This window comes from Phyllostomus discolor, chromosome 9 (assembly GCF_004126475.2).
Source record: "Phyllostomus discolor isolate MPI-MPIP mPhyDis1 chromosome 9, mPhyDis1.pri.v3, whole genome shotgun sequence".
Lineage (NCBI taxonomy): Eukaryota > Metazoa > Chordata > Mammalia > Chiroptera > Phyllostomidae > Phyllostomus > Phyllostomus discolor.
The window spans coordinates 56,813,408-56,837,191 of NC_040911.2; the positions used below are offsets into that span (position 1 = coordinate 56,813,408).

At 40.7% G+C, this 23,784-nt stretch overlaps 1 protein-coding gene across 1 annotated transcript in view; it reads left to right on the forward strand.

The window, feature by feature from the left end:
• EEFSEC (eukaryotic elongation factor, selenocysteine-tRNA specific) overlaps positions 1-23,784 on the forward strand; it is a 340,533-nt gene that overhangs the window by 113,813 nt on the left and 202,936 nt on the right. Inside the window, 1 exon segment of the mRNA XM_028524131.2 lies at positions 16,806-17,013. Coding sequence (XP_028379932.1) covers positions 16,806-17,013 — 208 coding nt within the window.

Consider the following 23,784-nt stretch of genomic DNA (forward strand, 5'->3'; position numbering starts at 1 on the left):
GCTAGAGGAAATCCTAAAATGGTTAAAAGGCAGGGGAGGAGATTGAGGGGGGAGAGCAGAAACTGTACATTTTAAGGAAGACTTCTTTCATTTCCTTGTGAAGCATGAAATCAAATTACAGCTCATGGCCCACATTTATTTTATTTCTACATTTCAAATTTTATTTTCTGCTCCTTTTCACTGTTCTTGAACAGGAGTTGTACTGTTGTGCAAAGTCAGCTAAAAAGATTACCGCGGATAGCCTATGACACAGTAGATTTAACAAGCAAAAGGCAAACTATCTGGTGAGGTTTGCAGCCCATAGCCCATGGAGCCCGAATCTGCCTCTACTAGGACAGGAGACAGCAGCAGCCACCATGCCCTTGATCTGAGGAGGTGTGGTCACTTCTGCTTTTCCTGTGATGTCTGAGTCTGCCTCTGCTCTTCTCCCAGGGAGGGCTCTGGGAGTGGTTCACTCTAGTGCCTCCTGAGGGTGGGCCACATGCCTACGCTGAGGGATGGTGTGAGGTGGTGCCTGGCATGATTAATACTCCTGCTTGACAGGGTTGGAAGGTCATGCCTCTTGCAATTCTCATCCAGTCTCTCCCATTTTGTTGAAGAGAAAGACCTGATTTAGTGCTAGTATGTGTTTTATAGGCTCTTGTCCCTTTGTAACAGAGAGCATGCCTCATGCTCAGAGCTTCAGCAGGCAACAATCTAGTTAGCATTTAGTAACATTGCATCACATTATTTTATCCTTTTTGTTTTATCTTTACAATTAACTTCGTATGGCAAGTTTAATACATTTATTTTGGTGTAAAGTTCTTTTTAATATAAATGTATTTGTTTTCACAAAATAACTTGATTTAAATGTATATGAGTAAATACTGGTAAAGGTAGTTTCCGTGGTTTAGGTACACCCAGATTTTGGAATTGCTCTCTAGCAAGTCTGACCACAGCTGACTGTGGTGTGGGGATAAGTCTATAGTCCCACATTGGTCTTACAGAAGGATAAAACAGAGTATCTTTATGACCTTTAAACAGACATTATTGGATGTCTACCTTCATCTCTCTTCTGCTTCCACAGTTGTATTATAGGCTCAAATCCAACTTCTATAGAGTTTCCTAACAGGAGAGATGCACACCAAGAATGGTGCCTGAGATGATTTCATGTGTGCAGGTATTGCATTAAATTATATTAACCATGGTAAGAAAGTTTTTCCTTCTTCAGGGTTCTTTAAATTCTCAGATTCTGTTAAGGAGGTCTCTGCAGCCTCTAGCTCCAGTGTCTGGCTAGAATTTAGTAGCCGTTGTCTTGTACTTTTAAAAAATTCTTTTACTTGTGGTAAATAATATTATTTTTTAAGTGATACAAAGCTTTACTTTTAAAAAATAGTTTTTGAGTTAGTAATATATGTACATGGTTCAAAACTTAAAAGGTATAGAAGTATAGACAGTAAGTAGATGGATCTTCTTTACATTCTGGTCCCTACTTACTGAGTTTACTTCCCTAGAGTCAAACTGCTATGACCAGTTTCCTCTAAAAATTACAAGGAGAGTGATTTCAAGCATATACTTTCTCATCTACAGTTTGTAGACATGATGGTATACTGTGCACACACTTTTGGTAAGAGAACCACTCAGGAAATATAGAGCCACTGTGCATTTTAGTGGCTGTGTAATATTCTGTTATGTGGATAAACAGAAATATAGGTAACTGTATTGTTACCTCCTGACATGCAGTCAGGCTGACCCCATTGTGATTGCCGTTGCAGACATGGTGCAGTGATGTCCTTATATGTGCCTCATTTGCATGTGGAATATGGGTGGGTCACAGGGTGTATGCATTTGCACCTTTGATGGCTATTGCCAAGATGATCTTCAAAGAGGTTTTGCCAGCATATAGGCCAAATGGACAGGATTGTTTGTCTTCCCCACACCCATAGCATCAGTGGTTACCAAATGTTTTGAGGGATGGCGTGGCCTCTGGAGCTGCATAGCTTGATTTGAATTTTAGCCCGTCATCCCAGTCCTTTGACCTCATCTCAAAATGGGTCTCATCAGCAGGGCTGTCTGGAGGGCTTCAGGAGTCAGTGAGTGTAACTGGCAGTGCCTGGTAGGGTACTCCTCAGCGCATTTTATTATGGACTGGGCAGTTATGGACAATTATTTTGTGACCGTTACTTCACTAGGTGAAAACCAGAATCTCAGTGCAGGTGGAATTTGCATTTTTCTTGTTATTGGAGAGGTAGGGCATCTTATCTTATTATATGTCTGAGCTCTGTGTATTTCTTTTCTTTGGCCCTGCTTCCTTACTGAATTCCCTTCAGCTATCCTGGCCTCCTTGCTGATTATCTGACACCCCAACATCCCATAGGGTCTTTGCACCAGCCCTTCCCTCTGCCTGGAATGCTCTTCTTCTGGTTAATTGCCAGCCCCCTCTTTGAGTCCTAGCTCAAATGTCTCTCCTCAGTGAGGCCTGTCCTGACAGCCCAATTTAAAATTGCAGCCTGCCTGCCTTTCATACATTCCTGAGCCTCCTTTTGTTGCTCTGATTTTTCGTCAGGACACTTATCATCTTCTCCCCTTCCACGAGATTCATGAAGTAGGTGTATTATGTGCTTTTGGCCTTACCTCATGACTGGTGAATCCCACTTGTCAGGGGAGGGGTAGTTCTCACCACTGGGGTCCTTGCAAGGAGGTGTTCAATGAATGTGTTGCTACCTGTTTGTTGATATTGCTTCTAGTTTTGAATGAATTGTTGCTCTTTATATCATCAATTTGAAAAAGTGTTTTAATATTAAAGACAGTAGTCCTTTGCAGGTAGTGTGCATTTTAAGCTTCTTTCCACCATCATTTTTGGCCTTTAACATTTTTCCATATGCAAACATGTTTGGTTTTTATGTTAAATTTGTCCATCTTCCTTTATAAAAGAAATATGTGTTTCTGGGCCTTTTTTGTCTGATGTAGGTGTTTTTTACTTTTGAAAATATAAAAAATTCTGTCATAGTTTTTCTTCCAGTACTTTTCCAGTTTTATATTTTCACATTTAAAGCTTTGATCCATTTGGAATTTATTTGGAATTTACCTTACAATGTGTAAGGTAGAGATTTGATTTTAGTTTTATCTAGACAGCTACCCACTGTCCCTGTGTCACTGTTGTATGCTTTTCCCAATTTACAGATGTACACAGTGAGGCTCAGAGAAGGAAGGTTACTTAGCCAGGATTTTGCAGCTAGCAAACCTCATTATTGCTCTCTCTCATCCTGTAGGTAGGGAAACAGGCCATTTTGCTATGAGTCTCTGGTGTTTGTTGTGCTTTGGCATTTCTTCCTTTTAGCAGGGGTCCAGCACCTCTGTTGGCTATCCTATCTGAAGCTGTTTATTTTTTTCCCTTGGTCTCTTACATAGGCTTTCTTGTTTTCCCTGTTTCCATACCACTAACATCACTCCCATTGTTCTCCTGGGTTTCTCTTCTAAAAAAGTTAAATGTATTGGGGTGACATTGGTTAATAATATGAGTTTCAAGTGTGAAGTACTATAATACATCATCTGTATGTTGCATTGTGTGCTGATCTCTCAAAGTTTAGCCTTCTTCTGTCACCATATATTTAACTTCCTTTACCCTCTCTAACCTGTCCCTATCCTTTTCTCCTCTGGTAATAACCATGCTGTTGTCTGTGTTAATAAGTTTTTTGCTTGTTTGTTTGTTTTCCTTGTTAATTTCTTGCTTTCAGTTTTATATTCCACATATAAGTGAAATGATTTTGTTCATGACCTTTTCTTTCTGGCTTAATTGGTTTAGCATGATACTCTCAAGATCCATCCATGTGTCACAAATGGCAGAATTTAATCTTTTTCATGACTGAGTAGTATTCCACTGTAGTCACATACCATATCTTCTTTACCTAATTATACATCAAAGGACACTTGGGTTGTTTCCATGTCTTGGCTACCATGAATAATGCTACAGCAAACATAGGGGTACATACATCTTAACAAATAAATGTTTTCAATTTTTTTTTGGTAGAACCCAGAAGAGTGATTGCTGACTCATATGGTAGTTTTTTTTTATAATATATTTTATTGATTATGTTACTACAGTTGTCCCATTTCCCCCGCCTTTGTTTCTTGCATACCCCTCCCACCCACATTCTCCCCCTTTAGTTCATGTCCATGGGTCATACATATAAGTTCTTTGGCTTCTACATTTCCCATACTATTCTTGCCCTCCCCCTGTCTATTTACTACCCACCATCTATGCTACTTATTCTCTGTACCATTTCCCCCTCTCTTCTCCTCCCACTCCCCTGTTGCTAACCCTCCATATGATCTCCATTTCTGTGGTTCTGTTCCTGTTCTAGTTGTTTGCTTAGTTTGTTTTTGTTTTAGGTGTGGTTGTTAATAATTGTGAGCTTGCTGTCATTTTTCTGTACATGTTTTTATCTTCTTTTTCTTAGATAAGATCCTTTAACGTTTCATATAATAAGGGCTTGGTGATGATGAGCTCCTTTAACTAGACCTTATCTGAGAAGCACTTTATCTGTCCTTCCATTCTAAATTAAAGCCTTGCTGAATAGAGCAATCTTGGATGTAGGTCCTTGTCTTTCATGACTTGGAATATTTCTTTCCAGCCCCTTCTTGCCTGCAAGGTTTCTTTTGAGAAATCAGCTGAGAGTCTGCTGGGAGTTCCTTTGTAGGTTACTGTCCCCTTATCTCTTGCTGCTTTTAGGATTCTCTCCTTCATTTTAATCTTGGGCAATGTAATGATGATGTGCCTTGTTGTGTTCCTCCTTGGGTCCAACTTCTTTGGGACTCTCTGAGCTTCCTGGACTTCCTGGAAGTCTATTTCCTTTGCCAGATTGGGGAAGTTTTTTTTATTATTATTATTTGTTCAAATAACTTTTCCACTTGTTGCTGTTTCCTCTTCTCCTTCTGGAACCCCTATCATTTGGATGTTGGAGTGTTTAAAGATGTCCTGGATGTTCCTAAGCCTCTCCTCATTTTTTTGAATTCTTGTTTCTTCATTCTTTTCTGTTTGGTTGTTTCTTTCTTCCTTCTGGTCCACTCCAATGATTTGAGTCCCAGTTTCCTTCCCATCACTATTGGTTCCCTGTACAGTTTCCTTTATTTCACTTAGCGTAGCCTTCATTTTCTCATCTAATTTGCGACCAAATTTAACCAAGTCTGTGAGCATCCTGATCACCAGTGCTTTGAACTGTGCATCTGATAGGTTGGCTATCTCTTTGTCATGTAGTTGTATTATTTCTGGAGCTTTGATCTGTTCTTTCATTTGGGCCACTTTTTTTTGTCTTGACATGCCTGTTATGTAGTGAGGGGCATAGCCTTAGGTGTTCACCAGGGTGGGGCAACCCACGGGACTGTGTTGTGACTCTGTATGGGGAAGGGACCCGAGAGGGAACAATGGCACTTGCTCAACTCTCTGCCGGCTTTTCGTCACTTCCCTTACTTCCCCCAAGCAAATTGGGCCCATCTGATGCTGATTCCCGGTGGGTGGGTTTGTGTACATTCTAGGACCCTGTGGGTCTCTCTAGTCCTGTGAGACTGGGGTTTCTCCTGCTTCTGCCTCAGCTCCCACAGGTGTTTTCAATGAGTGGTTTGAGGCTTTATTTCCCCGAGCTGGGGCCCTGAGTTGCACAATCTGTCGTGCTCCCCAGTTGTTTCTCCCAGTTTATCTGCGCAAGAATGTAGGACCACCTGCTCCACCAGCCGCTGCCTTGCCACAAGTCCTCTCTGCCCTGGCTGCCCGACTCCACCCCTCCTACCAGTCTGGATGAATGTGTTTTCTTTAACTCCTTGGTTGTCGGACTTCCATACAGTTCGTTTTTCTGTTGGTATTGGTTGTTTTTTGTTTTTTAATTATTGTTGTCCTTCTTTTCATTGTGCAAGGAGGCACAGTGTGTCTACCTTCGCCTCCATCTTAGCCAGACGTCCCATATGGTAGTTTTATTCTTAGTTTTTTGAGGGAAGTCCATTCTGTTTTCTATAGTGGCTGTAACAATATAAATTTTTCCACAACTTCTCCAACACTTGTTATTTCTTGTTTTGTTGATAATAGCCATTTAACAGGTGTAAGGTGGTACCTTATTGTGCTTTTTATTTGCATTTCCCTTATAGCTAGTGAAGTTGAACACTTTTTCATGTATCTGTTGGCTATTTGTATATTTTCTTGGGAAAAAGAGTCTATTCAGGTCCTATACCCATTTTTTTAATTAGATTTTTTGGTTGTTGAGTTATATAAGTTCCTAATATATTTTGGATATTAGCCCTTTTGGAGGTATTATTTATTTGCAGATGTCTTCTCTCATTCATTTGGTTGCTTTTTATTTTTGTTGATGGTTTCATTTTCTGTGCAGAAGCTTTTTATTTGATATAGTCCCATTCATTTTATTATTATTTTTTTTTTGCCTTTACTTCCCTTGCCTTTGGGGTCCAATTCATAACTCTAAGACCTTGGTCCAAAAGTTTAGTACCTATGTTTTCTTCTATGTATTTAATTGTTTTGGGTCTTATATCTAGATCTTTGATCTATTTTGAGTTAGTTTTTGTGTATGGTATCAAAAATAGCAGTCTGGTTACATTCTTTTGTATGTAGCTTTCCAGTTTTCCTCCAGGGTTTCTTTACATGGAAAAATGTCCATTTCACTCCCTCCTGCAGGATAGTACCTTTGGTTTGGAACATCCTAGAGAACACTGGCAGTTTGCCTTTGCACCTTGTCTGCTCTTCTTCCCATCTTCAAGGCCTTTTAATCTGTTCTTCATGATGCTGTAGCATTCCCAGGAAACTCAGGAATGCAGGACTCAGAAATGCTGGCAATAGAAAAAGCAGAAATTTTGAAGTCAGGCAGCTCCAGGTTCTAGACCTGCCTCTGACCAGACCTCAGATTTCTCTTTGTTAAAATGAGAGAGTCTCCTAGCATGGCGTTGTGGTGAGGGTGAGAGCTAAGGCATGTCAAGCAGAAGTAAGAAGCTCATATGCCATCAAGAGCCAGTCTGGTAGTGTCAATGCTAGGTATCAGATCATAGGGAGTAGTGTGAACCAGAGTAATATTGGGGATATATTGGTGTTCTCAAGGGATAGCAACTTCTTAGCCATTTCAGATGCAGGCCCTGTGCTGTCACATCTGCTGACTCATAAAGATTTTTGTGTGCTCTCTCTTGAATTATAAGTGTTGGCAGTATGTTCATATTCTCAGGGGCACCACACAAGCTAAATAACACTCTTTTCCAATTCTGCATATCTGAAGTGTCAGTTTGCAACCAGTGATGTGAAGTCCCAAGCATATGGCTTGGCTCCAGGCCAGCTCCCAATCCACGGTGGCTGTCATTTGGAGTGCGGCCACATCTTTTGGGTTTCTTTTTGGACAAGCAACATGCTGGTTACACTGGATGCTAGGTCAGCTCCACTCCTGCATGTGACTTATGGTATTTGGAATGACTGAAATTTGTTCTTTTGGTCCATTTGCTGGTGTGGCATGTCATTTATCTAGAGAACAGGAAGCTGAGGTTTTGTTGTTAACATGTCCTGGGATGTTGTCCAGTCTTGCCTGCCCAGGTTCTACTACTTGTGTCTCCTGGCTGGTCTGGAGGAATTCAGCAGGATGTTTGTAGAGGATCCCACCTTTGCAGGCTGGGTTAAAACAATAAGGATTTCCTACCCATTGGTGGATACAGTGCTCCAGGCTATTGGCTTGCACTCACCAAAGACCCCTATGAGGGGCTCATGGATACCACTGGATTTGGGCAAGGAATTGTTTGTTTAGTGGAACAAAATAGTATTTGTTCCACATTGCTGTTAATATTCTTCCTCCTCCTCCTATAAAGGATATGGGGGCCTTAGTGTATATATGAATCATAGGGAAGGACATGGCCGTTTTTAGAGCTCTTACTATGCTGGGCATTGTGATACAAATACCAATTCTCATAGTGTTCTTAGTATATGCCAAATGCTGTGCTAGCACCCTTCTTGCTCCTTCAAGTGTTGTCTCTGGCATCAGCATTCTGCAGAGGAAGAATCCAGACTCCAAGAGGTGAACAGGTACATTTGCCTGAGGCTGCACAGCTGGCAGGGGTAGAGCTGTGCCTCCACTGGGCCCTGGCCAGGTCTGCTGGGCCCCAGGCTGTTGCTCCCCTTGCCTCCCTGTGTGTCTGCTAGGGTATTGGAAGTAGACTTTCCTAGCTGCTGTCACATTCTTCCCGCTAAAGGGCAGCACCCCTCTCCATGGCGTTAACTGGTTCACATGTCCCAGAGCAAAATCTACCATCCTTGCATGCTGACTTCTATCTTTGTATCTGAGATTACAGTGGGGTCAGTAGAAACCAAATTGGACTTGTCATCCCTGTTTTATAGATGAGAAATTGGAGCTCAGAGAGGGTAAATAGTATTATGAACCTGTCCTTCTGAAGCTGTTCGTGAAAATGACTGTCTAATAAGAACAAGTGTCAAGATCCCATTGTTAGCCTCCTCCAGTTACCTGGACCTCCTCTGGCCTCCTGGCACCTCAGTTGAGGGGAGTTTGGGCTTGGCCAGGGCCTCCGGATTGCTGAAGTCATCTCATGTCCCACAGTAGATGATGTGACCCCGGTGATTATGTAGTAGGATGAGACAGAGTGACTGTTTGACATCAGGTGAGAGAGGTGCAGGGATGAGGAGAAGGACTATCAGGCAGTGTTTGCAAGTCAGACACACTGCCTATGGCAGGAAGGGTCCCAGGGCCTGCCCATTCCCCTGCTTTTCCTCCTCCACTACCCCTCACTCTGTCAGTAGCCTTAGTTTTTTGTTCACATGTTTGTGCCTGGGGCCATATGGGTTAGTGGGAACAGCTGGACCCTGAGTGCTGAGGCTGAGCCAGAGCTGAGAGCTTGGCTTGGCACCAGCAGCCATCAGTGCAGCTTCTACTTACTAAGGGCTCAGCAGGCCCTGCCCCAAAATTCTCCCCAAAACTTTTGCAGTGAGTTCTTTCGTTTAGATGCTGATTTACAAAAGAGGAAATCCAGCCTCTGGTAGAGCTATGATTTGTGTGCCCAGCCAGCGCCCCCAAACTCTGATCTTCCTCTTTTCTTCCCACCTGGCCCTTGGATCCCTGACTACAAAATGACTCCTCTCTTTGCCAGATCCTTTGATTCTCTGTTGACAAGGTTGGGACAGACATTCCTGGTACACTGGTATACCCTCTTCTGAACCATTCAATAGGGAAACTCCAAGGTCACCCTACTTTGAGAAAAGTATCAGAGGGAGGATAGCTAAAATGCATAAAACTGATACATACCTGAATGGATTCTATTTAAGGAAGCAGAATGGCCCCAGTGTGATGGAAGCCTTGATATCTCCTGGCAAAGAGTCAGGTTTGGGATCACTGAGCCTGTTGGAATCTGACCAATACTGGGTTCTCACCCAAGCTGGATGGCCTGGGGAAAGTTATTTAACCTGCCTGAGCCTTAGTCTTCTTGCCCATAAAATGAGGAGACAATCAATACATTGAATAAATGAATCCAGATAGCAATAATGAGCACCTGGGATTATAGAACTACAGCACTTCCTTCTACTGAGCTCTGAGGAGCTGCACTCTGAGGGAGACCTCTGACGCCTGCTCTGTTGTTCTGCAGCACCCACTGGGGCTGGCACACATGCCCCTGTCCAGGTACAGAGCAAGTTTTTCACACTGGACACAAGATCACTGCTCAGGGATGCAGTGTGCTATGGTAGAAACAAGGTGTCCTAGGTTCACATCCCTCTGACTGAGTCTTTGTGTCTTGACCTTGACTTGGTTACTTCACCTCTCCAAGTCTTTGTTTTTTTGTCTGTGGTATTCACATTGCGGAGTTGAGATGCAGTTTAAATGAGGTGAAAATGCATAGCATACCACTGCACACCACAGTAGTAGTTGTAGAAGGAAAAACAATATTAGTTAATGTTGTTGAGGATTTCCTGTGTCCTAGGTGCTGTTTTAAACCTTCTTCATATGTCATCTCATTTAATCTTCATAGCAGTCCAGTGACTTGGCCCATCATTGTCCTCCTTATATAGATGAGGAAGCTGAGGCACATGGAGATTTGTTGTGTACAGCATGCGGTTGTAATAATATTCTGATATGAATTGCCACTGCAGTTTTTTGTTATTGATAACAATGCATTTACATCATTTATTGAATATTTAATGTCATCAGTTGATATGCATTTTTATTTTAAATTTAGTATGATTTTTTTGGTTTTCAGATGCCTAAAGCTTTTGATTAAAAATCAAACTTTGATTAACTCTCTGATTTTGCAGTTGCTAAAATATGTTTAATCAAGTTTTACATTCTACTTCTGTAGCTGAACCTTTTTTCTGAACACCTTTTGTTTCTTTCAGTACCAGAAGTAAAATTACATCTCATAGATAACTTATATTTTGTTCAATGCTGACCTTTGTAAGTTTTTCTTTATTTTTATTATTGACATTAAACTATATAATCTATGGAACTGGAAATTTTAAAATTACAGAGAAACTTTAACCCTCTTAGAATTATTTTGCAAAACTTTAAAGCAGCGATTTTCAACCAGTGTGCCACAAGAATTTTTAAAATATGCAATATCTGATTATTTAGTCAAGAACACTGACTTCTTTTCCCTTAGATTGTCCAATAAAAAAATAAAATGACAATAGCCAACACAATAGCTATCCAGTGTGAATGAATGAAAATTATACTTTTTTGTCATCAGCAGAAAATATATTTTTTGGTGTGCTGCAGAATTTTAGTAATTAGTTTATGTGTGCCATGAGATGAAAAAGGTTGAAAATTGCTGTTTTAAAGGACTCTGTAGTCAGTATAAGCAGATGAAAAGGTCTCATAGATTGAGAAATTTAGAGGGACATCTGTACACTGCAAGTTTTTGACTTGTGTTTCCCATCTACTCACTAACTCTGTGTCTCTGGTCTCAGAACCATTTCCTACTCCTGGTTCATGGGAATTGGGAAGGACACTGTTTGATTCATTGAAACATTACTAGGGATTTTGAAAAAGACAAGGTGGGCCAGTTATGTTACTCCCTGTCATCTGATCAAAAGTTTGATGAAGAAATGGAGTAACTGAGAGTTACTTCCAGGTAGCAGGTAGTTGCCTCGTGCTGACCTCAGTTTCCAGTCGTGCCCTGGTGCTCAGAAGGGTCAGTCAAGTCACGGTGACCTCCAGTCTCCTTGGAAATCTCTGATGTTGGCTGCACTGCAACAGTCTACTCCAGAGGCTGGTCTTTTGGATCACAGCTGTGTGCTCTGCAACAAGGGCAGCTTGTAGATGTTAGAATGAGGCCAAAGAGGAAATCCCCATGGACCTTAGAGGGTTTGGGTCTTGTATGCACTTACCATTCTGGGTTTGTCAGTTCACTTTTATTTCCCATCCTCAGGATCTCAATAGGCATCAGATGGGAGATGGACTAAATACTTGGAATATATTATCCTTCCCTTCCAGCTACTGGGCCAAGATAGGGCACTTCTTGATAGTTTTATACACCAATAAGAAATTGGATCTCAGAGAAAAGGAGCAGATTCCCTGTAAAGAAAGTGGAAGATATAGGGGGAACTATGGTTTACTCAATCAGTCCAACAAAGATTGATTAAGGCATACCCAAGCCAGGTCTTATACTGGTTGCTGCAAATACAGATTGAAACCCCAGGCTTTGGTCTGTGAGCTCAGTGTGGAGGGTCCAGGGTTGGGATGGAGAGGGGAGGGGAGGAAGGATCAGGGCAAGTAAGGTATGGGCAGAGAGGAGCAGAAGCAAAAAGCAAGGCAGGGAAGAGGTGTGAATTAGCATGGGGGGTGTCTTGATTCTCAGTATAACATGGAGACTGGAAAGGGGCTGGCCCCATTTGCAAGGATGGGTAGTGTATGGCATATAAGAGGATGAACTAAAATTCAGATCTTTTCTTCACCCCCTATTTGCTGAAGAACCTAGGGCAGTCACCTAACTTCTCCAAGCCCAAATTTCTCATATGTAAAGTGGATCAATAATAGTTTGGGTGAGATAAGGGATAGCACTTAGGTTTTAGAGGGAGCCCAGGTAGTTAGAATTACTCTTGAAACAATGTTCTTAAGTCACACATGGGGTAGGATAGTCTTGGGTTTGTGGGTGCAGCTTTGCCCACCAGAGTTGGGGGCTACTGGGTTAGGCTCTGGGCCATTCTGCTGTGAAATCTTTGCTGCACATGGCACACAGGCTGAGAACCCAGGGAGCACCTTCTCACTATTCACCAAAACCTGCTGATCAAAGTCTGCTGCTTCAAAACCTCCTACTGCCTCAAAACCTGGCCACATAGCCCTGTGACTGGTGATAGGTTTGCTTGTGGCTGGCAAACCTATGGAGAGACCTGAGGTGGGTGGGGTTCAGGCCAGTGTGTGTGGTGTTTGTGTGTGTGTGTGTCTATGTGTGGAAGCACCCCAGGGCAGAGCGAGAAGCATAGAGAAGGGCTCTGTGAAGTACGGTGTGATGCTTAGCACAGGGGAGCATTCCAGGACTGTGAAGTAAAAGGGGACCCCCAAAGCCACAACACAGAGATTGTTTATAATCATAGCTGGAGAATAGCACAGTCAGATCAATGTTTTGACTATTTACTTATGTACTTAACATAATTTTATAGATTTCTGAATGGATAGTACACTCTCCTGTTTAAAATGAAAAGATACAGAAGAATCTACAGTCAAGACTTTTCTTTCTGCCCCATCCACTATTTGTCACCTAGCTTTCTCCCTAGTAGACAACCAAAAGTGAGTTGTTTCATTTGTATTCCTTCAGAGATATTCTATGCATATAAAAACAAATACTCATATACCTCCCACACATCCTTTTCCTCCTTTTCATACAACATTGTTCTGCTCCTTTTCTTTTTTTAGTATATTTTATTGATTATGCTATTACAGTTGTCCCATTTCCCCCCTTCACTCCCCTCCACCCTGTACACCCTGTCAAACCCACTCCCCCCCCCTTTAGTTCATGTCCATGTGTCATACTTATAAGTTCTTTAGCTTCTACATTTCTCATACTATTCTTACCCTCCCCCTGTCTATTTTCTACCTACCATCTAGGCTACTTATTCTCTGTACTTTTTCCCCCTCTCTCCTCTTCCCACTCCCCTGTTGCTAACCCTCCATATGATCTCCATTTCTGTGGTTCTGTTCCTGTTCTAATTGTTTGCTTAGTTTCTTTTGGTTTTGCTTTAGGTGTGGTTGTTAATCATTGTGAGTTTGCTGTCCTTTTACTATACATGTTTTTTCTGTACCTTCTTTTCTTAGATAAGCCCCTTTAACATTTCATAAAATAAGGGCTTGGTGATGATGAACTCCTTTAACTTGACCTTATCTGAGAAGCACTTTATCTGCCCTTCCATTCTAAATGAAAGCCTTGCTGAATAGAGTAATCTGGAATATAGGTCCTTGTCTTTCATGACTTGGAATATTTCTTTCCAGCCCCTTCTTGCCTGTAAGGTCTCTTTCGAGAAATCAGCTGAGAGTCTGCTGGGTACTCCTTTGTAGGTTACTGTCCCCTTATCTCTTGCTGCTTCTCGGATTCTCTCCTTCATTTTTACCTTGGCTAATGTAATTATGATGTGCCTTGGTGTGTTTCTTCTTGGGTCCAACTTCTTTGGGACTCTGAGCTTCCTGGACTTCCTGGAAGTCTATTTCCTTTGCCAGAATGGGGAAGTTCTCCTTTTATTATTTGTTCAAATATGTTTTCAATCTGTTGCTCTACCTCTTCTCCTTCTGGTACCCCAATAATTCGGATGTTGGAGTCTTTAAAGATGTCCTGGAGGTTCCTAAGCTTCTCCTCATTTTTTTGAATTCTTATTTCTCCATTCTTTCCTGTTTGGTTGTTTCTTTCTTCCTTCTGGTCCACTCCATTGATTTGAGTCCCAGTTTCCTTCCCATCACTGTTGGTTCCCTGTGCATTTTCCTTCATTTCTTTCATGGTAACCTGCATTTGTTCATCTAATTTGTGACCAAAATCAACCACTTCTGTGAGCATCCTGATCACCAGTGTTTTGAACTGTGCATCTGATAGGTTAGCTATCTCTTGGTCGCTCAAAAGGATGAGTTCTGGGACACTGATTTGTTCTTCTGTTTGAGCCATCTCTCTCTCTCTCTCTCTCTCTCTTTTTTTTTTTTGGTCTGGTCACTCCTGTTACATTGAGGGGCGGAGCCTTAGGTGTTCACCAGGGCTGGGCACCCCAGTTGCTAGATTATGACATTGTATGTGAGGGCGGGGTCAAGAGGGAACAATGGTGGTAGCTCCATTCTCTGTGGGACCTCAGTCCCTTCCCTGGGATCCTGGGTTACACACTCTGCCCTCCTCCACAATCACCGCCTCACTGGGTCTGCCAGCTACTGCTTGCATACTCAGGGTCCACCCACTGCAATCTTGTGTGCCTTACGCACTCCCGGTTGCCTTATGTGCCCAATTCTCCCTGTTCTCCGTGCTGCAACCTGCGCCCAGCTGCTTGTCTCTGCCCCTCCTACTGGTCTGGATGAACGGGTCTATTTCAACTTCTTGGCTGTCCGACTTCCATTCAGATAAATTTTCTGTCAGTTCTGGGTGTTATTCTGCCTCTAAATTGTTGTTGTTCCAATCTTGGTTGTGTGTGGAGGTACGGTGCATCCACCTATGCCTCCATCTTGGCCAGAAGTCTCTGCTCCTTTTCTTATTTCACTCTGGATATCATCCCAGAGTACTATAGAAAGTGATTCTTCATTCTTGTTAATGGCTATATAGTATTCTGCCTCATGGGTGTAGCATTATTTTAATCCTGTCCTCTACTGATGGATATTCCATGGTTTTCAACTTTAGCTACAATAAGCATGCTACAGGGACATGTCACATATATGTGGGCTTGATTGTGTCAAAGATTACATACCTTTGATAGCTGTTTCCAAATTGACTTTCCCTAAATAGAGGTTGTTCTAACTTAACCCTTCCCCACCCTTCCAACAGTATATGAATTAATCATGCATATTTAGAAAGTTCCTTTTGGGAGGTTGTTTGAAGGATGGGTTTTAGAGGGACAAGTTGAGGCAAAGGAAGCCATTTGAGAACAGCTGACATGGGACTGACAAGTGCCATGGGGACTAGAGCTGGAACAGAAATGGATTCCAGGGCTGAGTTGTGATTCAGTAGAAATATGAGAGAATCTTTCAGATGAGGTTTTATAGGCCTCAATTGTTTAAAAAGGTGAGTGTTGTACACAATTTGTCCATTCATGGTAGATGATAGAACCAATGTCCCCCTTCTGTTTGGCTGTAGTAGAGACCTGGGCCCTACTACCTGGTGACTTGACAAGGGAGATGCCACTCGGGGCTGCTCTGAGCACCTGGCTTGCCCCTGCAGGTCCCTTTGTATCACACTTCCACTTGTGTCCCCAGCTGATATGGTAAGGTAGGAAAGGGAGCTGGGGAGGATGGAAAGGAGGGGAGAAAGAACTGTTGGGATACTTAGAGTCAGAGACATGTATTGTTTTTCCTGGGGGCAGCCAGAGGAGCTGTGCAGGTCAGTAGTGGCCAGGGAAGAATACGTCCTCAGTGGAGTCAGGCACCCTGGCTTCTAATGGCCTTTGGTTTCAGTTGGCTGTGTGATCTAGAGCAAATGACACCATGACTCTGAGTCTCACTTTCAACTGAAATACTAGGCTTTAGAAAAATCTATGTGGCTGACTAGTGTACCAGTAATTGTGCCAACAAAAAAGACTGCACTTCCTCTTTGCCTTCCCTTTCCCATCAGTAGGGTTCTATCATGAGAGTCACCCACAAAAGAGTCTTCCTCTGCCTCACCATGACAATAATTTGGTCCTGAAAACCCCTCATGGGGCAAAGAGAAAATGTCTGCATATTCTTGCATCCACAAAATAATACCTTTTTTTATTTGAAGCTACCCATAATCCCATTTAAAAGAACACAGTTACTTCACTGGCTAACATTAGTTTTCCTTACATAGAACTTAACAGCTATTTCCCTTTATTGACTTCTCTGTAATTTGTCCATCCACTGCTGTTCAGCTCAGGTGTGGCTGTGTATTCAGGCCATGCTTACAATCTGGCATGCATGTGCACACATACATATGCATGCACACACATACATGCACATACACATATGATGCCCTGTTAATATAGCTAAACTTTGTGTGCTCCTACTCTGCTCTCCCTAGGAAGAACAGGAACCCCCCAACCCCAACTAGAATGGAAAGGACAGAAGAAGTGAAGAAGTGAGCAGATATAGTCCAGCCAAGCATGAGATGATCATGATGAAACCCTAAGCACTGTGAGGAGAAGACACGGGAGCCATTGAGAATATACCCACTCCTGCCCCAACTCCTCCTTCACTTTTTCAGTCCTCTCTTCTCTGTCTTGGCAAGGGCAAGTCCATAAGGATTTCTCATCTAACACTGAGCTTTTTTTTTTTTTTTGCTTGTTTTTGCCTGTGTAGGATGGAATGAAATGGTAGGACTGTGCAATAGAAAGGCATGGATTTTGGAGTCACCCAGTCCTGCTGCAGGCTGGCTGTGTGGCCTGGGCAAGCTCTCTTTTGTAGGCCTCAGTTTTGTCATCTCTAAATGGTGTAAAATGCCTGCTTTCTATGGTAGTAATGAAGATTCAGTCAAATCACATAGGTCAAAGCATGTCGTCACCTGTGGCCTGGTGCTAGAAGGTATGTGGTAATTGCTCATTTCCCACTCTGCCCCCTTTTAATACTTTCATTGGGCTGATTTTGCCTGACCCAGGGCATCAGGCAGCTTTCTGAGCTGACCTCTCCCTTTTTCATTTTTAACCTTGTCTTCTCTTCTTCCAGGGGCCCAGATCATTGATCTCATGATGCTGGTCATTGATGTGACCAAGGGGATGCAGACCCAGTCAGCGGAATGCCTTGTGATTGGACAGATTGCCTGCCAGAAGCTGATCGTGGTGCTGAACAAGGTGGACCTCTTGGCTGAAGGGAAGAGACAGGCAGCAATAGATAAAATGACCAAGAAAATGCAGAAGACCCTACAGAACACCAAGTAGGTTTGCCAATGAGTAGAAGGTTTACATACACAAGCAGGCTTCAGAGTACACAGATTGGTCAGGCAGTTGCCCTAGTACATAGGATCATGCCTGGCCCTTGCTTGTATGAAGGGTAATGGTTAAGGTGCTGTTGCAAGAGGCCAAACAGTCTAGAGGCATAAAGAAGCAAGAAGCTGATTTTATAGGTAATTTCCTAACAGGAGCAGTGGGTGGTTCTGGTCTGCACAGTGTTCAGAAACCTAGGTTATCTCCATCTTGCTGGAAACCTATTATCTCCATCCACTGTAGGGTGTGTCCTTGTTTGTGCAAAGCGGGCACAGGCACGGACACTGCTGTGTTCATGTTTATAGGAAGGTCCAGTGTGTAGGGCCTGGGTCTAGAAGGGGCATACACTTCCCACTAAGATTCTGTTGATGAGGACTGTGTCCTACCTGCTCATTAAGCTAGGGAATGTGTCCCCTCACTGTTTTTTTACAAGTGGGTCATCAGAAGGAGATATGAGTTCTGGTGGGTGGCTGGATGTTTCTGTTATAGAGGCTTATAAAATTGGGTGGATAGACAGATGAATGGACTGATGGACGTGCTATTGAGGAGACGCTATGAAAGGTCAGATTACAAAGGACCTTTGTAGTATTTCACGCTAAGGAATTTACAATTTCATCTTGTAGAAATTAAGGAGTTAAAGAATTTTGTGCATGGGACTGACTGAAAGAGGTTTCCCTTCCATTTAGAGATGACTGGCTGCAGGTGGAAGGATGGCATGGCAAGGAGGATATGGAGGCAGCAGAGAGACAGATAGGAAGAGGTTATGGTGGTTTTTCCAGGAAGAGAAGGGTGGCTCAGAGTTCAGGTAGTAGAAGGAGAGGAGGGTGATCTAGGGAGATTCAGAAGGCCTTGTCACACTATTGGCTCTGCCTCCAATCATCACATTCTGATAGGAGAGGTCCCTGGGAGCAGGAAGGTGACAATGCTACTAGGTAGGGTGGGGATGAGAGATATGTGGGGACTAAGGGACAGAAACCACCTGGTTGCTTAGGTGGCTAAGTCAATGACTAATTCTGATGTGGTTGAGAAAATGAGAAAATGTCCTTGTTGAGCACACAGTGTTGACAGATCTCATTGTTTTACTAGTTCCTGTCTTCCATTCCGGGCCAGCGCTTTTTGATCAATATTAAGTAGTGGTCACCAGGAGACAGCAGTGCTTCCACTGTGCTATGCAGCCTGAAACAATATCCTGCTACTTCCACCTCTCCTTCTCTTGCCTGTGGAGGGCAAGCAAGTAGAGAGTGTTTTTGTTTCCCCATCATAAAGATTGATATGCCTTCCCATTTATGACTTCTTTTTTAGATCCAGCACCTGCAGTTCTTGCTCAGAATTCTCAAGTTGATTAAATTAAAGCTCCAGTCCTGTGAATGGGCCAAATATGTCATAAAAGAGACTTCCTAGCGCTGCCTTTTGTTAGCAAAATTCATCAATCCGATAAAATCGACACATTTAGATAAATGTTGCATGAGAATTCAGACTTTGTTATTCCCAATGGAAGTGGATATGAAAAAGGAAGATAAAAAATTGTGTCTTCTTTTTTTAGTGACTTATTTGATTCCCTACTGTTTTATTTATTTGTCATAAAGGGAGAACAGGTACTTTGGACTCCTGATAAAAACCCAGCACAATGTCAGTATCTTTGGCCATATAAACAGGACCTTCTGGGAAGGACTTAGGGTACTTTTAAGGGTGAATCAATATTCATTATTTCAATTAGTTAAATTTAAGGAAAATCCTCACTTGCATGTTTAAATTACCATTGTATTTTAATTTATTGGTTGAATGTCAAATTGTCTGAGGAGACTTGAAACCTCTCTTCTTTTTATTCAGTGACCAGAGGGCTGGAGAGAAACTCAGATAAAGGAAAGGATTGCTGCCCTTCATGGTTATAGTTAGTGGGCCCACTGAGCCTGTGGCCAGGGTAAGGTGGACCCCCTCGTAAGAAAACATTAGTTCTTACCTCTGTGCAACAATGAACTTCTTTAAATCATTTTAAGTGACTATTTCCTTTTCTTATGGTCCTTCCTTAAGTAAATCCTTTGTAAATTCTGGTTCAAATATGAAGAAACTTTCTGGAAGAGAAAAATTTGGGCTGGTGAACAACATATTTATTAAAACCTGAAAAAGTGTTGAGATAACAGGGTTTTTTTCCTATCCAAAGAGTAATTGAAAGAAAATTTGGAAAATAGAGAAAGTGGCTGAAAGAAAGAGGAGACCACCCAAAGATTTTTCTCAAAATAGCAGCTGCTGACATTTGGTTTATTTCATTCCTACCTTTTCATTATAGATAGTATTGTCCCCACTTTTTAAATTTTAAATTTGCATTTTAGTAAAATATATGTAACATAATATTTATTCTTTTAACTGTTTGTAAATGTACAATTCAATGGCATCAAATACATTTACAAAGCTGTGTACCCATCACCACAGTCTGTACTGAAAATTTTTTCAGGATTCCCAACATAAACTCTACCCATTAAACAATAACTTCACTGCTCTCCCTCCTCCCCCAGCCTCTGGTAACCTTTATTCTGTTTTCTGTCTATAAAAAATTGCCTATTCTAGGTTCTTTATATAATTGGAATAATATAATATTTGGCCTAATGTGTATGGTTTATTTCACTTAATATGATGCTTTCAAGGTCCATTCATGTTGTTGCATGTGTCAGAATTTCTTTTAATAGCTGAATAGTATTCTCTTGTGTATGTATATATACCATATTTTGTTTATTCATTCATCTGTTGATGGACTCTTGGGTTGTTTCCTTTTGGTTATTGCAAATAATGCTGCTGTGAACACTGATGTACAAACACCTATTTGAATCTATGCTTTCAGTTCTTTTGCATCTATCCCCAGGAGTAGAGTTGCTGGGTCATATGGTAGTTCTATGTTTAACTTTTTGTGGAGCCACCAAACTGTTGCACCATTTTTCATTCCCTTCAGCAATGCACAAGAGTTCCAGTTTCTCTACATCCTTGACAATACTTACTTTCCTTTTTAAAATTGTCCTCACATTTAAAAATGATCACTAGGTAGTTTGTCCTCATAGGTATGAAGTGGTATTTCATTGTGGTTTTGACTTGGACTTCCATAATGACTAATGATGTTGAACATCTTTTCATGTTACTATTGGCCATTTATATATCTGCTTTGGAGAAATGTCTATCAAGTCCTTTGCCCATTTTTTTAATTGGGTTGTTGTTGAGTTATAGGAGTTCTTTAGAGATTCTAGACATTGATCCCTTGTCAGGTATGTGATTTCAAATGTTTTCTTCCATTCTGTAGATTGTCTTTTCACTTCTTGATGGTATCCTTTGATGCATGAAAGTTTTTAATTTTGATGAAATCCAGTTTATTTATTTTTTCTTCTGTTGCCTGTGCTTTTGGTGTTATATACATGGAATTGTTATAAAAAAATCTAATGTCATGAAGATTTCTTCAGTTTTTTTCTAAGAGTTTTGTAGTGTTAGCTTTTAAGTTTATTGAGGTCTTTCATCCATTTTTAGTTAATTTTTATATACAGTATAAGTTAAGGCCCAACTTCAGTTCTTTTACATGTGGATATACAGGTTTTCCAACACCATTTGTTGAAAAGACTGTTCTTTCCCCTTTCACTTATGTCAAAAATCAGTTGACCATACATGTGTGGGTTTTTTTCTGGATTCTTTATTTTGTTTCATTGGTTTATGTGTCTGTCCTTATGCCAGTACCACACTACTTTGTTGACTGCTTTGAAATAAGTTTCTAAGTAAGGACATTGAGTCTTCCAACTTTATGCTTCTTTTCCAAGATTATTGTAACTGTTTGAGGCCCCTTGCAGTTCCCATGTGAATTAGAAGATTTGCTTTCCATTTCTACAAATAATGGTTTTTGGAATTTTAATTGGGATTACATTGAATTTGTAGATCACTAGGGAGTATGAACATCTTAACAGTATTAAGTCTTCTAATACATGAACAGATGCCTTTCCATTTATTTAGATTTTCTTTAATTTCTTTTACCAATGTTTTATAGTTTTCAGTACATAAGTCTTTCATGTCCTTGGTGTTAGATTTATCTCTAAGTGCCTAATTCTTTAAGATGCTATTATAAATGAAATACCTGTCTTAGTTTCCTTTTTTGGCTTGTTTTTGCTAGTGTATAGGAACACAACTGATTTTTGCATGTTAATCTTCCATCCTGCAAGTTTGATAAATTCAATTTTCCCCTTTTAAACATACAATTATAATCCTGAGGTCTTTGTACTTTTGATTTATGCTTTTATTAACATTTTATATAACATTCACTGTTGTTGACCCCTTCTACTGGCTTTGGTTTTCTTTCTTATAAATAAATAACCTTGGGATGAACATCTTTGACTATCATGAAACTTTGTCCATATTTTCAGTTTTTTCCTCATCAAAGATTTGAGGTATGAGTTTGCTGGATCAAAGAATATGAATCATTTTAAATCTTTAAAAAAAATCCTCACTTGAGGATATGTTTATTGATTTTAGAGAGAGAAGACAGAGGGGAGAGAGAGAGAAAGAGAAACACTGATTGGTTGCCCTCCCTTATGTGCTCCGACTGGAGACCGAATGCATAATCTAGGTATGTGCCTTGACTGGGAATCAAACCTTTAACTTTTTGATGGGACAGTGCTCCAACTAACTGAGCCACCCAGCCAGGCCCTATTTAGACCTTTTAATGTACATCACCATATTCTTTCCCAAAAGAATTTGTCCTGTTTTACACAGGTGTCAGCACCTAAATTTTATTTGTCATTTTGAAATATATTTCAAATTTAGTAGGATGGAAATGGTATTTTACTCTTCTTTCAATATGTGATTCTTTGCTGTTGAGATAGAACATTTTCCCTTAAGTATTTTAAACAGTTTGCTTTTGTGTGTTTGAATTATGCCCATAAATTTTGCCTATTTGACTCTTGTAATTGTAATGCTTTCTTTTTTGGGGGGTGGTGTGGGAATCTTAAGTATATTATATATATTTTTATTTTTCAATTACAGTCTGCATTTAATATTATTTTTGTATTAGTTATTAGGTATACAGCATAGTGTTTAGACAGTCATATACTTTTCAAAGTGTTCCTCCCCAATATTCCCAGTACCCACCTGGCACCATGCATAATTATTACAATATTATTTATTATATTCCCTATGCTATCCTTTATATCCCCATGACTATTTTGTAACTGCCAATTTGTCCTTGACCTTTTTCACTCAGTTCCTCCAACACCCATCCCCTTTGGCAAACATCAGTCTGTTCTCTGTATCCATGAGTAGGTTTCTGATTTGTTTGTTCACTTATATTGTGCTTTGGATTCCACATATGAGTGAAATCATGTGGTATTTGTCTTTTTCTGACTGACTTATTTCACTTATCATCTTACCCTCTAGGTCCACTCGTGCAGCCACAAATGGTAAGCTCTCATTCTTTCTTATGGCCAAGTAGTAGTCCGTTGTGTATCCGTACTATAGATTGTTATATCCACTTGTCTGTTGATAAGACACTTGGGTTGTGTATCTTCTTTCAAATTAGTGTTTTGAGTTTCTTTGGATATGGACCTAGAAGTGGAATCACTAGGTCATAAGGCAGTTTCATTTTTAATTTTTTGAGGATCCTCCGTACTGTTTTCCGTAATGGCTGAAGCATGTACATTCTCACCAACAATGCACAAGAGTTCCCTTTTCCCAGCAGATGTTTGATTTGTTGATGATGGCCATTCTGACAAATGTGATATCTCATTGTGGTTTTAATTTGCATTTCTCTGATTATTAGCAACATTGAACATCTTTTTTATGTCTATATTCTATCTTTATGTCCTCTTTGGAGAAGTGTCTATTCAGAAGTGTATCATTGGTGAGTATCTTCTGCCATTCAGTAGGTTGTCTTTATGTTTTGTTGATGGTTTTCTTTGCCATGCAAACACTTTTTAATTGGATGTAGTCCCATTGTTTCTTTTCTTTTTTAGTGCTTATGCTATTACATATGTCCCATTTTTTCCCCCTTTGCCCCTCTCCACCAAACCTGCCCCATTAAATTTTGCCATTTTAATCATGATATGTCTTGGAGTGGTCCTCTTTGGGTTCATCTTGCTTGGGACTCTGTGTACTTCTTGAACTTGTGTGACTTTTTCCTTCACCAAGTTAAGGAAGTTTTCTGTCATTATTTTTTCAAACACGTTTTCTATCTCTTGCTCACTTTCTTCTCCTTCTCATATCTATATGATGTGAGTATTGTTACATTTCATTTTGTCCCCGAACTCCCTTAAATTATCTTCATTCTTACTGAGTCTTTTTTCATTTTGTTGCTCTGTTTTTCTTTCTACCTTGTCTTTCAACTTGCTGATTCAATCCTCTTCTTTGTCTAGCCAGCTCTTAATTCCTTCTAGTGTATCTTGCATTCTTCATTTCCAACTGGTTCTTATTTAGGGTTTCTATTTCCTTTTTCATGCTGATGTAGTTCTCACTAAGTTTCTTGAGTATTCTTATAACCATTACTTTGAACTCTATGTCTGATAAATTACAATTTCATTTAGCTCTTTTTTTTTTTTTTTAGATTCCTCCTTTTTCTTTCATTTGGGGATTGTTTCTTTGTCTTCCCATTTTAGTTGTCTCTTTGTGCTTGTTTCTATATATTAGATTGATCTACTTTGATTCTCTGTCTTGTGGAGTGGACTCTGTGGTACAGACTCCTTGATCTCCTGATATGGATATGCTAG